At 41.1% G+C, this 15,757-nt stretch overlaps 1 protein-coding gene across 2 annotated transcripts in view; it reads right to left on the bottom strand.

Moving 5' to 3' along the window:
* sdk2b (sidekick cell adhesion molecule 2b) overlaps positions 1-13,693 on the bottom strand; it is a 277,570-nt gene extending 263,877 nt beyond the window's left edge. For both annotated transcript variants that reach the window (XM_087844782.1, XM_006790946.3), the window contains exon 1: positions 12,771-13,693. In XM_087844782.1, coding sequence (XP_087700908.1) covers positions 12,771-12,909 — 139 coding nt within the window. In that variant the 5' untranslated portion in view covers positions 12,910-13,693. The remainder of the gene's footprint in view (positions 1-12,770) is intronic.
* Positions 13,694-15,757: the final 2,064 nt, after the last annotated feature.

The raw sequence follows: 15,757 nt of genomic DNA, 5'->3' as shown, positions 1-15,757 counted from the left end.
GAGCTGGTGGATGTTAGAGACCTTGGGCTCCTCCAAACAATGACATCCCACCACCATGCTTGGCTGTAGGCAAGACACACTTGTCTTTGTACTCCTCACCTGGTTGTCTCCACAGACTCTTGACACCATCTAAACCAAATAGGTTTATCTTGGTCTCATCAGACCACAGGTCCTTAGTCTGCTTGTCTTCAGTAAACTGTTTGTAAAGGCTTTCTCGTGCATTATCTTTAGAAGAGGCTTCCTTCTGGGACAGCAGCCATGTGATGCAGTGTGTGGCGTATGGTCTGAGCACTGACAGGCTGACCCTCCACGCCTTTAACCTCTGCAACAATGCTGGCAGCACTCATACATCTATTTTCAAAAGACAACCTCTGGATATGACGCTGAGCACTTGCACTCAACTTCTTTGGTCGACCATGGCGAGGTCTGTTCTGAGTGGGACCTGTCCTGTTAAACTGCTGTATGGTCTTGGCCACTGTGCTGCAGCTCAGTTTCAGGGTGTTGGCAATATTCTTATAGCCTAGGCCATCTTTATGCAGAGTTCTTTTATTCAGATCCTCAGAGAAGTCTTTGCCATGATGTGCCATGTTAAACTTCCAGTGACCAGTATGAGAGAGTGTGAGAGCAATAACTTAAATTCAACACACCTGTTCTCCATTTGCACCTGAGACCTTGTAACACTAATGAGTCACATGACACCAGGAAGGGAAAATGGCTAATTGGGCACAATTTGGATATTTTCATTTAGGGGTGTACTCACTTTTGTTGCCAGCGGTTTAGGCAATAATGGCTACGTGTTACTTAAAGGTGAGAGCACATTTACACTGTTATACAAGCTGTACAATGACTACTTTATATTGTATCAAAGTGTCATATCTTCAATGTTGTCCCATGAAAAGATACAATAAAATATTTACAAAACGGGTGTACACACTTTTGTGAGATACTGTATACACAACAGGCAATGATCAGACTGTCTCACTCACCATTACCATCATTAAAGCTACTGTTTGAAGAAAATGAACATACAATATACAACTAACTACTGCGTATGCAATGCACGCAAAAAATTAAAAAAAGAAATGCGATGACATGTCATGTATGAACACTGGAACACCCCTCTCATGAGATTCTCTTTAAGCAGGCCATTATGGGATTTCTGGGTAAGGAAAACAAAGTAAGACACTACTGAAGGGTGGGTAAAGCAATCATGTGTGCTTTTAGCAAACATAATCATTTAAGTTAAGAATTTTCAGTGACTGTTTGGTTTTGACGAAGACATGTTTATTTAGAAAAGAAAAAAGAAACCCAAATGCATTCTGTTTAATCGCATCATTATTTGTGACTTGTATTCTCATCTTTGTTATGTGCTGTACAATGCAAACTTAGGATGATGAATGGTTGGTCCATCTGGTATTTCCTGCCCATATTCAGTTTTTCCATTAGTCATCATTTCTGCTGTAACTACCCACCTCACCCTCAGCCCCCAAACAACAGCCACAAGAAACGAACGCTGTCAAAACACTCGTTAACTTCTTTGTTTAAATAAAGCCCACACTCAGTGTAAATACCCAGAAGACCATGCTGGAATCTACATTGTGACCACACAAATACCACTATAGTCAGTGAAGTCACTGGGGAGTTAAGCTTTTTACAACTTCCATAATTAGTAGTCCTGTTTTTATCTCGTTTTTTAAAATGTAATCAGCTGTTTCACAGGGAGTTTATCAAAACTGAACTGCACTACTTTATAGTGTTTACGGTACATTTATGGTCTGACTAACACATGGAGGGTAAGCAAGGTAAGCAACTCTGTTCCATGTAAACTCAACCTAGTCTGCTCAGTGGTATTGTTATGGTTGTAGGGTCGGGATCCAGAGCAGCTCTTTACTTCTCTCACGTTATAACAGTTTTAAAGATTTCTGCTAGGCAGGAAGAATGATTTAGAGAGCTGTGGCGCTGGCCAACACACTGGGCCGTCCACACTTCTTTTACCACTAGTATGTATTGTCTTCTCAAATGGCAATATAAAAGTAGGAGGCCATTTCACAAGACAGTGGAGTGCTGTGAAAAACAGTCACACAAATTTAAGCTATAGTTTTGAGTAAAAGGTCCCTGGCAGCTGTGGCTCCAAATCTCTCACCCCCTTTAACTGTCACATAATGGCTGCAGTGATGTACTGCAATGCCTGCCCAGTACTTAATGGTTATCTATTGCTGTACAGTAACAACAGGGCTCCTTCTCCTTAATATGCCACTTTTGCTAGACTAAAATATGGAGGGACCTCTTTACAAGCACTCCACAAAAATACTCTGTCTTCGGGTGAACACCTCACTCTGTTAACACAATACATAAAATGACAAAATGAAGTGAATGGCAAAATAAGAGATGGGATTCAACAGAAAACTGCCCCATTATACAAAGCAATTAATCAATTACTGGGATGGAATCAATATTCCCCGCCCAGTTTGGCAGCCTGACAGCACTCAGGTGTAATTAAAATTGTTGCTATTGACAAATCAAGATGGATGGAGCGTTTGCCGCCTGCACTGATCAGCTCTGAGAGTGATTCACTCTGTGTGGCAAACCTGTGGGATAGGTTTTGTTTTTTATGTGTGTGCGTCTACAAATGTGTGATCGGGTATCGCATCAGTGAACGTGTCGCACGGTGTCAGTAAGGCTACAATTAGCGTCCTTAAGTTGAGGTCAAGCACAAGTGATGCACGAGGTCAAATCCCAGTGTCCAAACATCCATTTCACTCTGCCACCTTCTATTATCACTGGGTTATTCCCATTAAGCTGACTGCTAAGAGTGTTAAATAATTTAGTCATGTGTAAAGTCTATCCAAGCAAATGATGATCAAGATGTTAATCTAATCTCATCTAAATTTAGGAAAGTGCTCAAGTGTAAAGTATACAGAAAAGCTATGAAAGTATGTCTGTCTTTCAAAGTGGAACATTTTCTTCCACCTTTCAGAGTCACAGATAAAATAGGAATCTCAATTAGAAGGTGATATCAGATTCTAAGCCTTTAAGATGATACCAGCAGGGTAGCTGAATGTGGTGATGGATGAGCAGCTGGCTAAGAAAGCAATCAGGAGCTTGTCAGCCTTCAAGGGACAAAAATGTCACACACAGACTCACAAAAGTTTCAAATAAAGGCTTTGATTAGCTTCCAGTTAATTGGCGATGCTGCGATCACCTTTTTTTTTTCCCCCTTTCCCCTCTGCCTCATTCCATCTTTGACTATCTTTCTTTTCACATAAGACAACATTTATAAATTACATCTGCAAAAAAAATTATTTCAACAGTGCTTGGTGTTTACATGAAGCTTAGCAGGAGTCAAAGGAACTCTTCAAAAGCAATATCAGAGGCGTCAATGATCAGTGCAAAAGCAAAAATGCCAGAACATTCTTTTTCTGAGATGTAAGACATTTATTATTGAGGGATCCATGCCTTAAATCTCTTGAGACTGGCCCTTAAGCATTAAACAGAACAAAAAATGGAAAATAAGAACAATGTTTCGTGAATTTGAACACAAAGAAGTGTCACGAAGGAGTAATTTATTGCACTATTAAAAAAGGAAGACAATTTCAATCCCACACAGCTAACGCATTAAAAACGCATCCCATTAGTCCATTTCTGGTTTTTACTTCTCAGTCAGTTAAAAGGTTAACATATTAACACAGTGAAACAAATTAGCAACTGCAGAGAAGGCAATGCATCATTCAGTATACTTTTCTTTTAAAGCTTTAGAAAATAAAGCCTGTAATTGTCAAGTATATGAAAAATTAAAGGAGTGCTTTCTATGCCACAGGCAAGTGGTAAAAGTGAGGCAGGAAAATTAAGCGATATACAGAATCTTCTATAAACTATCTGACATATAAATCTCTGATGTCCTGGTTGCTTTCTTAGGAAATGCTATAAATTTGTGAGGTTTAAAGAAAATCTATTTGTTTGTGTGCAGCTTATGAGCTCTGGGATAGCTTATTAGCTGTGAAAATTGTCAGAATGCTGACTTCCACATTGGTGCTTTGTTCTACAGAGAAGCAGTATAGACTATACATTGCCAGCTCTCACTCGAGCTTAAGACCAACAAGAAAGGAAGGATGCACTACCCTCTGCTGCTGTTCAGCAGAAAATTCTCAAGGAGGTAGACATCCAAATTAGTTAAAAACTGACATCAATAAGCTTACCAAGTACCAATTTATTTATACAATCAACTAGGGGTGGGGGAAAAAATCGATACTGTGTAGTATCGTGATATTTTGTTTGCTAATAATGTATCGATACAGGGACAGCAGAAATCGATATTTTGTTACAAAAAAAGTTTGTGGACTGGAACATGCTCTGCTCCTTTTTCTGAGCAAGAATCCTGACATTCCTTCACTGTCCAAATGTGTTTAACTTTTTTTATGGCAGCAATAAACATGACAGTTTACTTATTTTAATTCAAGACATGTTTTATTTTAATTAAGTTTAAAACTTTTTTATTTAACGTAAAATTATATTTTGTTTTAATTTACTTTCAAATTCCTCAGTTGCTGAAGGGGCTGCATAATTTTCATAAATTGCATAGTTCAGAATAGCTATAATTGTACCAGATGGTTGCATTCAGTTAAGTTGGACTAGACTGTAATACAAACCATTCAGTTTATAAAACTGACTGAAATGAGAGAAAGACTGAGTGTGAGACTTTGATATTAGATAAAATGAATATTGATAAAGTTTACCTTTCTCATTCTCTGTAAAAGAAAAGCCTAGAAGACGAAATGCATGAGATGCTTATTCATAAAAGAAAGATACCAGTTTTGATGCGATACCTGGAGAGAAAGAAAAATCTCCTGTATTGAAATGTTAAAGCAGCCCCACACAAACATATTCAAATGTCATTAGATGGTTGAATCTAAAACCATGCCTCAGAAAATAGAAAGCCCATTCAGACCCAAATGAATAAACACACTCATTTTGTATATAATGTGTGAGTAATAGCTCATAACAGCAAGGTTATCCTTCAAATGGATCTGGACGTGGAAAAAGACTCATGTTCTAATAGTTCTCTTCATTCCACAGTATTATTATGTAAAGCATAAAAATGTATTCTCTCATCAAATCAAAGCACCCTACAAATCAAAGTTAAGGCAATTACAATCTTATTCCACCCTTTCAAATGGCAACAGCTGTTTCCCCATGGTCAAAATTGCAGCATAATTGCACACGGTAGCATATGGTTATGGCTGATTAATCCAACTGGGGGTGAAGGCCCATTATTCCTGCATGGGATGGGTAAATAGGCAGTGGATCTGAGTGCTGGATAGACGGGTAATGGGATGGCGAAAAAGGGAATGGGCCTTTGATGAGATGTCTGTTAAAAATGGCGTGATTGTCAGAATCGATCAGACCCTCTACCGTCCTTATCTAAGTCTTTAAAATGATCTGCTTGTCATCCGGTTTCTTCAACACAGAGTAATGCCAGTGGTGCAAATCTATGCAGAAAGGAGGAACAGTTTAGTCCGAGCCCCTTTTATTATACGATATGTATTGCTGTGGGCCTTTCCAATTTAATCCCCCTTCATGAACTCCATGAACTAGTAGTGGGGACATTATTGTAGCTCCAGGGGAACCCGGTGTGTATGCCAGAGATGTGATAGTTAAGACTGCTTACTGGTTTGTGGGCTTAGACTGGCCACCGCTTGTAAACAGATGAACACCCACAAGCCCATAGAGCTAATGTATGCATTCAAATTCATAGTTCACCGGCAAACACACTCACACAAAACACATCCCCCAGGGAACAGCAATTACAGGGTTCATAGGTGGTTTCCAAAGCCTCCAGCCAATCTGAGTGCATTTCAATTGTAAACACACAAGGATCCACATGAGTGCGTTGGGTTTGGGGGCCTCCTGAAGCTAGTGTCACTCTAAGGTCTGTGCTCATTTCCATCTAGCCAGATGAGGGATGATGATGCTAAACAGGCCTTGACTGTGCCTCCCCCCTGCCTGTTGCGGGTTGCATAATGTCCCACTTAAACAGTGAGGGAAAAGTTCAAGTCTGTAATCACATTCATACCTCCCGCTTATTATTTTGTTGAAGTCTTTTTGGAGTCCAATTTGAAGGACGTAAGCAAGAGCCGATCATGCTCACTACAAGGTATTGTGCACTGGAATCCCACGTGTGTGGCACAGAAGTACAGAAGGCCCCCAGATGCTAATTTAACAAGCTGCGAGAGTGCACAAGTGTGGCTTGGCTTGCCTCAGCAAATATGAAAAACACAGGATATGCTTTCAGCACAGTGATATTAAAACAAGGTGGAATGCCCTACTGTAAATCCTTCAATCCATTCGCAGTGCATAAACCTTGTTCATGCCGAGGCTTTATTGTTCCAGCTCACACACAGTAGATCGAAAGGAGCACAGGCTTCAAAAGGAAAAAAAAAAAAACAACCCTAAAAAACACTGTAGTGTTCTTTCTGAAAAGCCAAGCACAATAAACATGTAAGCTATCAGTGTTCTCCATACCGTACATCAAAGGGTAAATACTAACACCTGTAAATAAAGGTGCACAGAACGCACAAGCTCAGCCTTTACAAACACATTCTTCAAACCACCTTCAACTTCTGCTGTGCATGAAAATGTGCACCCACAAACACGGGGAACAAATGGAGCAATAATTTCTGTGCAGGTAATCGAACTTGGCCAAGTGCAAAGCAGAATGATCAAAGAAGAACATGTCAGAGAAAAAAAAAGACAGTCAGCAGTGCTGGTTTAATCCAGTATAGTCACTGCCCCAATTAGACTATATGACTGAACAATGAAGCCAACTCATCATCACTACTAAAGCCAAAAGGGAGAAAAGTAAACCCTCTGTTTTTGGATTCACAAAAATATTCAAATTGCTTTCAGTCATTCAGCAATGACCCTTGTCTCGCTCAGTGTATACTGACAATTCCCAGCTGGTCTGGGTGGCCTCTTTTCCCATTCCCAGAAGCCAAATTAATAACCACGCAAAGACAAATAGGACAGCCATGGCAAACAGACTCCTTTGTGCCATGTTCCAGGCAGTGGGCAAAATGACAGCGGCTTAAAGAGACTATTTGTGAATTAGGCTACTACATCATTGCCTCAGTTTGTTCTGGTCAAACTGTCTGGACTGCACAGCACTTAGAATAGCATAATCTGAAATTTCCAATTTTCCAATAAAATGCCTCTTTTTGAGGTTACATAGCTATTTCCAAGAGAGGAGCTGGTTGAAATTTTAGGATTTAACTTCTTACAATGTTCCATGAACTAAAAATGAAAAAAGGGGGAGAGTGTCTGGCATGCCAATGGGGGAATTTAGGGAAGCAATCACAGAACAGAAAGTTGTGAAATGGTATTGATTATTCCTTGCTATTGTTACTTTGCAGCACCCTCTAGGAAGTGAGCCACTGTTGGTGGCTCCATATTTATGCCACCTCACTTCACGTTAAACTCTCATCCTTTTTTTCCCATCTAAGCGCATCAATTTTTACACTATTTTGTCACAAAGATCAAACAGCAGACGACCATAATCAGGATCATTTTCCTCCTCTTCCTATTCTTCTCCCTCCGCGATGATTCCGCGATGATTCTCCGGGGAAGTTGGTTCTACATCACAAAGAATTGTTCATCCTAATTAAATAATGCATTGTGCAATTTAAAGAATAGCCTCTGACTCAAGCAAAAGTACCACTTGTGAGCAATGCAAGTTTACAGAAGACTTCTCACGTTGATTGTGTGCAGAGAGTGTTTCTTTATATTTCTCTTTGAAGTGTTTTTTTAAACATATATCTAAGCAATTAGTACGCTCTGTCATAAATTTTCAAAGACTATGTGTGGCCATTTAATAACATAGTCCCACTCTTAACCTTTTTGGCTGTATGGTACTGGAAAATTGGGCCAAGATCAATAAATAAAAGTCCCACTTCAAAAAGCTCTGAAAGTGCTATCCAGAGAGAAAAACAGAAGGTCTTTAGTTACACCTCTCTCTTAGACTTGCCACTACTAGAGACCTTCGGTGGGTAGTTTTGTTTTATTGAATGTAGCGCAGTGAAACTCTAGACATCCCTCTGAGAAATCTATCACTGGACTTTGACCATGAGTTTTCTTGCCAGCCCTGAATACTAAAAGCGATATGTTGTGACCTTTTGCCAAAGTGCTGGCTGCAGGGATCTACGAAAGCCTCGCTTTTTTTCCTCTCCTTCCCTTTGAAAATCATTTCACAGGGCACAGCTGCTACAAGGAAACAGAGATCCCCAGTCTGTCAATTAAGATGAGTGACAAATCAGGACATTTGTAGTCTGGAGACATTCTCTCAACCCCTCTGTCTCCACAAATCATTCTCAGTCCAATCTCAGTTGATTCTTTTTTTTTTGGCTTAGCTCAATTCACTTACTTCAACTTTGTTCAAATCCATAACAATAAGTTTCAGTAATCCTACAAAGAACATGTGTACATGCTACTAATAAAAATGTGATTCACAAAAGACCAAAGGTGACTGTAAAGGGTAACAGGAAATAGATTAATAGTCTCGATTTAAAGTGTCCCTTGCTCTCTATACACAGTGTTTCAGGCACTTGCAGTCGGAGTTTTATCACCAAAGGGGCTGGAAATTACCTTCTCAAGTGTGGGCAAATAAAACACACAATGACCATTTAGTGGAAAGGATGAGACACATCAAGGTAACAAAAATGCAAAAACCTCTATCTCAACATTTCTCCCTTGAAAATGCAGCTTCACCTTCTCCACTGATTAAGTTACTAAAAATAGCTGATGACCACCTTCAATTAGGGCTGGGCTATATCATACCATTCACGGTAATACCGGTGTAATTTTGGGCAATGATAGGAAAATGACATATCGCGATAGAATATGGGTAAAACGCGCATGCGCAGTGCCTATGTTTACATACACACATGGCGGCGACACAGAATGAGAAGAGTGAAAGTGGATTATTAAATGAAATGATGAACCAGAATTGGTTTGTAAAAATGCTGCAACTTCAGTGGTGTGGAACTGGTTTAGCTTTTGTCCGTCAGATACACAACAAAGCACTATTTTTGGTAGCGCATGCTAGCGGGCCGTCGTTATTACCGTGTTGTTTGGAAAATACTGCACACTTAAAATCATCCTTTGATTTTTCTGAAAATTGACAGTGCCCCTTATAATCCCGTGTGCCTTATGTATGAATTCTGGTTGTGTTTACTCACCTCGAAATGATTTTATGGCATACACGGCGCTCGAAAATCTGTCAAATGTTTCAGTATGACTTTGCTAAGCTACGAAGCCTCACGGCTTGATGTCGGAGCATTACGGCTATCGTAGGCAGGGGCCTCGCGGAGTGATACGTACTGTGCTTCAACATAATATTACCATATTGTGTGTGTATAACCTCTTTTTAAGTTTTGTGGATATTATACATGGTTATGCTGAGGATATGTCGGCTTATTTCCACTGGAAATGCCTTTTGGTTAAACTGTCAGCAAGGAGTTTGCACTGTTACATTTTTATATAACTTTAATGCACATAAAAAACAGCTGCTTGTTTAAGGGAAAATACATTGATGGGGTTTTTTGCACTAATAAAGTTGTGGAGTTGTAAAGTATTTTGTCTAGTGTCAATTATATCGTCCGTTTTATCGTTATCGCAAATTTTCAAATGTATATCATGATAAATATTTTTGGTCATATCGCCCTGCTCTACCTTCAATTATTCAGCCTTTTTGTTGCTTGTAATAAGAATGTGTTAAATTTTACTTTCATCGAAACGAGTCAAGAGCTTTTCCCAAAAGGCAACCATCTCCTTTCATTCACACAATTTCAATCAACTTTCCTCTAAGATTGAAAATGGAGATGACGCACTGCACTTCTATGATTGTGTCAAGATTCATGTCCAATACATTAAGCTACAAACACACCACAGCTCTAAAAATGTTGTGGCTGATTCCTGCGCCATGTCCTAGTAGCGCCACGCACCCTGTCATAACCACGCTTACTAATGCTAATCTGAGTGCCACTCCTCTGACAGAATGAAATCCTGAAGTCCCTGCGAAGCTCCTCGAGTTGAGCTGTAGCTAGTCAACATAATCTGCAGACGTTGAGTGACGCCGATGTGTCTGTGCCAAACATGACATTCCAATAGAGTCCTCCCCTGCTGCTCAAAGCTCCAAAATAGACATGTTAGAAATGACAAAACCAGCAGGCGAGCCCAGCATTGTCTCGGCATGACCTCAGTAAGCGAATGAGAGTGAACAGTGGGGACAGACTAGACAGCTCTTATAACTGTCACTTTAAACACAATATCCAGACTGAGTTTGCAGAAAGGCTTTTTTATTCAATTTCAAGACAAGAGTGTGTTTATGTGTCAGTAACCAAAAATAAGGTGTTTAAAAGTTAAAGGGTCTTTGTTTAAACCACGGAATACTTTCCTATTTTGGATAAATCAGAACTACTGATGGACTAAATGCAAGTTTTTTGCCATCAGTTTAATCCTGATGTACATCATTTAATAATGAGACTTTTTTTACTCTTTTCCCTGCCACACAATGACGATGAGTGACAATGTACGAAATAAAAGGACCGAAGAAGATCCCTCTTTGCTCACCAAGCCCTAAAGCAAGACTTCATAGCACTTTGGTCTGATGAAGGCTGTTCTCCCATCGTTAAAAAGCTGTTTTAGCAGACTGGTCATTAAAATATGGCAAGCACTGGCTGACATGTCCATCCAGAGGCAGGCTACTTGCCTCATCATGTTCTTTAATCATCGGGTGGAAAGAGAGCATCCCACACTGGGGTCACTTTCAACGAGCTGCACTCTGAATGGTCTGAAGAGAGTCCAATTAAATCCTACATTTTCTGACCCAAGAGCGACTGTGTGATGGAATCTGAGAGCTGCTGCTGGATGGATTGAGCAGAAAGAGAGCGAGAGTGATTGCAAGCCTTCATCCCCAACATACATAGTCACATGCATGCATAATTTCTGTATGCATCAGTGCATAACCACAGAAAAACTCGCAAAACATTCTCCCCGGGCCACCTCTGTAAATAATGTGTTCTTATTTAACTTGCTTGGTTAAATAAGCATTCAGAAGGAAAGAAAGAAGAGTGGGGCAAAGCATCTAGAATCAGATACAAACAGCAGGAGAGAAGCAGTTATAGGAAACGAGAAAGCAACAATGTCAGGACTCTTAATCCCTAGGACACATGAGTTATCAATCTGTTGTAAATGTCAAACGCGGGGATATGCCCCTGTGAACGATGGATATCTGCCTTGTTTGTTTGTGTGTGCACATTTTTTTAAAATTCATCTTTCCTACATTGTATTATTGAGTAAGCCCCACAACAGCTTAGAGTCTATCTTGAGCGGCAATACTCTCTTCATAGAGCCATCAGTACCTGAATCCCAACAACCTGAGCGGAGGTGGTGCAGCAGAGGAAGGCAAAGAATGAGAAGATTGTCATCCTGAGACTGTCACTGTCTCCTGATCCATGTTCAGAGTACATATGTTTGAGCATATATACTCTGAACATGCCTGAATGAGAGGTCGAAGGGACACAGTACAGGAGTTCCACTTTGTGCAGTGTGTGATGAAGCTTTGAAGTGTGAAGAAAGAGGACAACCCTCAGTCAAGTTCATCATGTTTCCATTTTCATTTTCTAGCAATTTTCCAGGCTCTACTTCAGCGAGGAACCCCTGGAGCAACAGCAAGGACCCATGGTGCAAACTCCTGACGCCACTAAATGTGCGTTTGAATCAAAGTGACAGTAATGTACACGTTAATCTCCTGGAGAAACTAGGTTTTCTTTTAGAATAGTTTAAAAAAAAGCAACCGACTTTAGCAAAACAGCATAAAAAATAAAACACCCGGCAGCTCTGTGATAGGTGTGTAAAAATGAAAGGAAGAATGCCTAAGGTTACAGTAGACTCTCTTTCTGGGCACCGAGTCTCCACAGAAATATTACAGGAGATCTTGTGGGATTATTGCGCTGAGAATTTGACTTGTGAAAAACAGATAATAAAAAAAGAAGATAAACGCCACCGATTCCCTGTGAACTGCCACACTTGGCTGGTGCTTCCCTCGGCTCAGGCTGCATAATTCTCAGAAAACCAATTAATTTTCAGCATTTGATACTTTACCTCTCTGCGCCCGCTCTAATCGTTGCATTTCAATGTGTATGTATTTGTTTGCCGCGCTTGTTTGCCGTGCAAAGTTTAGTTTCCTGCGGGGAAGAGTGATTAATTATTTTGTACTTATTAATCAGCTTAACATTTCAACAGCTTGGCTCGTAATGGCACGTGACATCAGAGGGGCTCATTACACATGTTCAAACTGTAAAACAAAAAACAGCAGTATAAAATAAATAAGAGTATTCGTTAAAACGGTCTTTTTTGAAAACTTGAGAAGCCTTAAATGTGTCTCATTAGATTCTAGACTTCACCCACATCGGTGTGGATGAACTCAATGAAGTTTGATATACGTTAAGTGTGGGGGAAAACTAAGCCTATTTTAAATGTTTATTAAAGCGCAAACGTGAGAGTGGTGCCACATTTAACAGAGCTCAGCATCTCACTGATGTGAAGCCTAAAGAGAAAATTGTGGGCTACGTGCAAAAGGATGAAGACTGCAAAAATCCGGTGCCACACCACACCGGAAAGGGTTCCATATTAACATCTAACACAGCAGGTAGCTACAAACACCAATGGGCCGGTGTGATCGGTTCATCGGTACAGTGGCGATCCAGCACTCTTCTTACCTTGAGGTTGTGCGCAGTGGATGAGTAAGGAAAAAAATAAAATCCATGCGACGCGCCACATCGATCTGTTAAAGGAGTCCTCAAACATGGTCCCAAACCGGGAGGACTGGACAACAAGTGCCCGGTGAGCTTTAAGCATGCCGTAGTGGCCGAGTCCCGCCGTGGCTGTGGTGCCGTTCGCCTGCTGCTTGATTCTCTCTGTCAGGAGGACCTGCGACCACTAAAGTCGAGCAGAGCGCACCGACCCCGGAGCGCAAAACCAAGTCTCTGCCGTAGCCTGTGGCGACCGGAGAAATTCGGTCAAACTGTGTGTTTGTTTTACAGTCTAAGTTCGCTGCAGTTCCACGAGCCTCGTTGATTGTAAAATATTTCCGTAGGAGTACCGAAACAGAGCGCGTTTGTTTATCTGAAGGATGCAACTCAATCAGATGAATCCAGGTTAAGTCCAAGTACAGTCTGTCTCTTGCTGCACCTGTAAGAAGGAAAGCTGCACCTCATAGAACACCTTTCCCCACTTACACGTCGTGCGTCCTTGAGATGCTGGTTTGTTCTTTTTCTTCGTCTTCTTCTCTTTACTTAACTTCCTCCTTCGCCTTGTCCCCGGCGGAGTGCTTAGGTGTTTTTGTTCTTTCTCTTTTCTTCTTCTCCAAAGCACAGAACAGACTTTTCCTCGAATCCTTTCCTTTCTGAAGAGGAGCGCCACAAATGGAGCACACCCCCCGTAAAGTTCCTCCCCAGAGCGCACCGTCAAGGTCGCCAATTTGCTTTGACAGGAGCGGAGAAGAACTACAGCAGTTCGCTGAGCGGAGAATGGGGGGCGGTGGGGGGAGAAACTTGCATGCAGTCACAGGATGAGAGTGGGAGCCGTGCCGTGGAGGAAAGCCCGGTTGCCGGTGCCTCGGATGAGGACGAGTCCCGGGTTCTTCGTGAGGTAACGGTGGGATCTGATGCTTCAGCAGCAGCGCAGCGCATGATGCCACCATGCGGCCATGCGCAAAAACACATCTCCTGTTACAATACAGCCAAGCACATGGTTTCAGGAGAGGATTTTATTGCTTTCCACATTACACAAAGGTGGAATGAATATAGTCCTTTGTTAAAATGATTTAAGGAGCATGCGTCCGGCTTGTGCTGCCAAGAATGTAGTGGTTCTTAGGGTGCCTGTGGAGAAATCACTATGATATTTCTGCGGGGATTTATAGGCTAATGTGTCTGAGTTTACTGACCTTGTAGTACTTTTTATCCCCCGTGGTATCATTAGAGGGATTTATATTTTGGCTGCATTTTAATACTTTGAGCTATGATACTGTATGTTTTTGTAGCACTTTCTGTATTGCTCTTTTCCTTTTTTCGCTGAGGCTACAGGATGTAATTCTCGATGCTATTTGAGGTGCATGGCATGAATATAAAAGGCGCAAATGGGTGTGCTAAGTCGTTACACAGCCAAGACTGAAACTGCTGCATGTTATCTTCTCTGTGTGTAGGAGAAGGAGGAAGACAAGGAGGAGGAGGCTGTGAATCGTTGGAAGACAGAAGGAGGAAGAGCAGAGAAGGGTGGTTGGTGAGCAAATGTTTCCAAAATGACAGTATCAGTAAAGTGGAAGTCAAGGAAGAGAATGAGAGAGCCTGACTGAGCAAATGTTCATGTCCTGAAAATGACAGTGCCTTGCCAGGAGAAAACAGGAGTGCTTAGTGTCTGTAATGTTTTGGGGTTTTTTTGTTGTTGTTTTAACAAATGGCGAGGCCCATCTAAGCCACCACAGGGCAGCTTGGAAATAATGCACCATGATAATAGCTTCTGCTATTTCCGCACAAGAGTTTCAGCTTCCTTTTGGCTTTCTCCTTCTTATTCAAAAATGCGATACCTTGCACAAAGTTAATAATAGGAGAGTTACCATCATGAAAATCAAGATTGAGTGCTTCCCTGGCCAGCCTTAGGGCATCTCAGGAAACCAGTTATGATTTTTCAAGTATTTACTGTGACTGAACTCAGCAAGAGGGTAATTTTGAAAATCCCTGGACACAGTATTTTGAGCCATAGCTTTCTGCAGACAAGTGGTAATCTATTTGTTTGTGTGTTTGTGTCTGTGTGTGTGTGTCCACCCCGCACCCCTCCTTTCCCTGCAGATGCCAACAATGCCAGGTGTTAGCTCCTGGTGTTGTTGAGCAACGGCTAGCTGTGATCACAGGTGCTAAAGTAGCTTAGTGCAAGCTGTACTCACTTCAGAATGAGACATGTTGTTTTTAACTAGCCCAAGTAGTAACCATGCAAATGGTAATGTTGATCGAGAGTTAGTCGGGTGCAGTAATTTCAAGTTATACCAATGTTTAAAACACACAGTTAAATGGCATTTTTGAAAAAAAGGAGTTAAGAGAGTTAGAAAAGAATCAAAAATGTGCAGTAAGTGGAGAAAACGCATTCAATTTTCTCTAAATGACCAAAATGGTATCATTGCAAGTTCTCAAATGCATGTGTGTGTGTGTACATGTTTAGACAGCTTTGTGAGGACAGAAAATTGGCATGCTACTATACTTGTGGGGACCAACAGTCACTTATGAGGAAAAAATGCCCGTCCCCACGAGTTTGAAGGCATTTTTGAGGCTCAAAGTGTGGTTTCACTGTCAGGGTTACAATTAGGTGTGGTTAGGTTTAGGCTGAGGTTTACGATAAGGCATTCATTTTTGATGGTTAGGGTTAGCGGCTTGGGAAGCATTATGTCAATGCAATGTCCTCACTAAGGTATGAAAACAAGTGTGTGTGTGTGTGTGTGTGTGTGTGTGTGTGTGTGTGTGTGTGTGTGTGTGTGTGTGTGTGTGTGTGTGTGTGTGTGTGTGTGTGTGTCTTACCATTGTTCCTCACAACTGATTTTCATTCATTTTTTGTTTTGCAGAATGATTGGACATTATTTCAAGTGATAAAATGCATGATTGGGAGCAAAATGCCTTTAAAACACATTAAAAAAAACCCCCAAATGGTAAGTTTTGGG

This window comes from Neolamprologus brichardi, chromosome 8, assembly GCF_056152115.1.
Source record: "Neolamprologus brichardi isolate AB-2024 chromosome 8, ASM5615211v1, whole genome shotgun sequence".
In the NCBI taxonomy this organism is placed as follows: domain Eukaryota; kingdom Metazoa; phylum Chordata; class Actinopteri; order Cichliformes; family Cichlidae; genus Neolamprologus; species Neolamprologus brichardi.
This window is presented reverse-complemented; position numbering and strand designations above follow the sequence as displayed.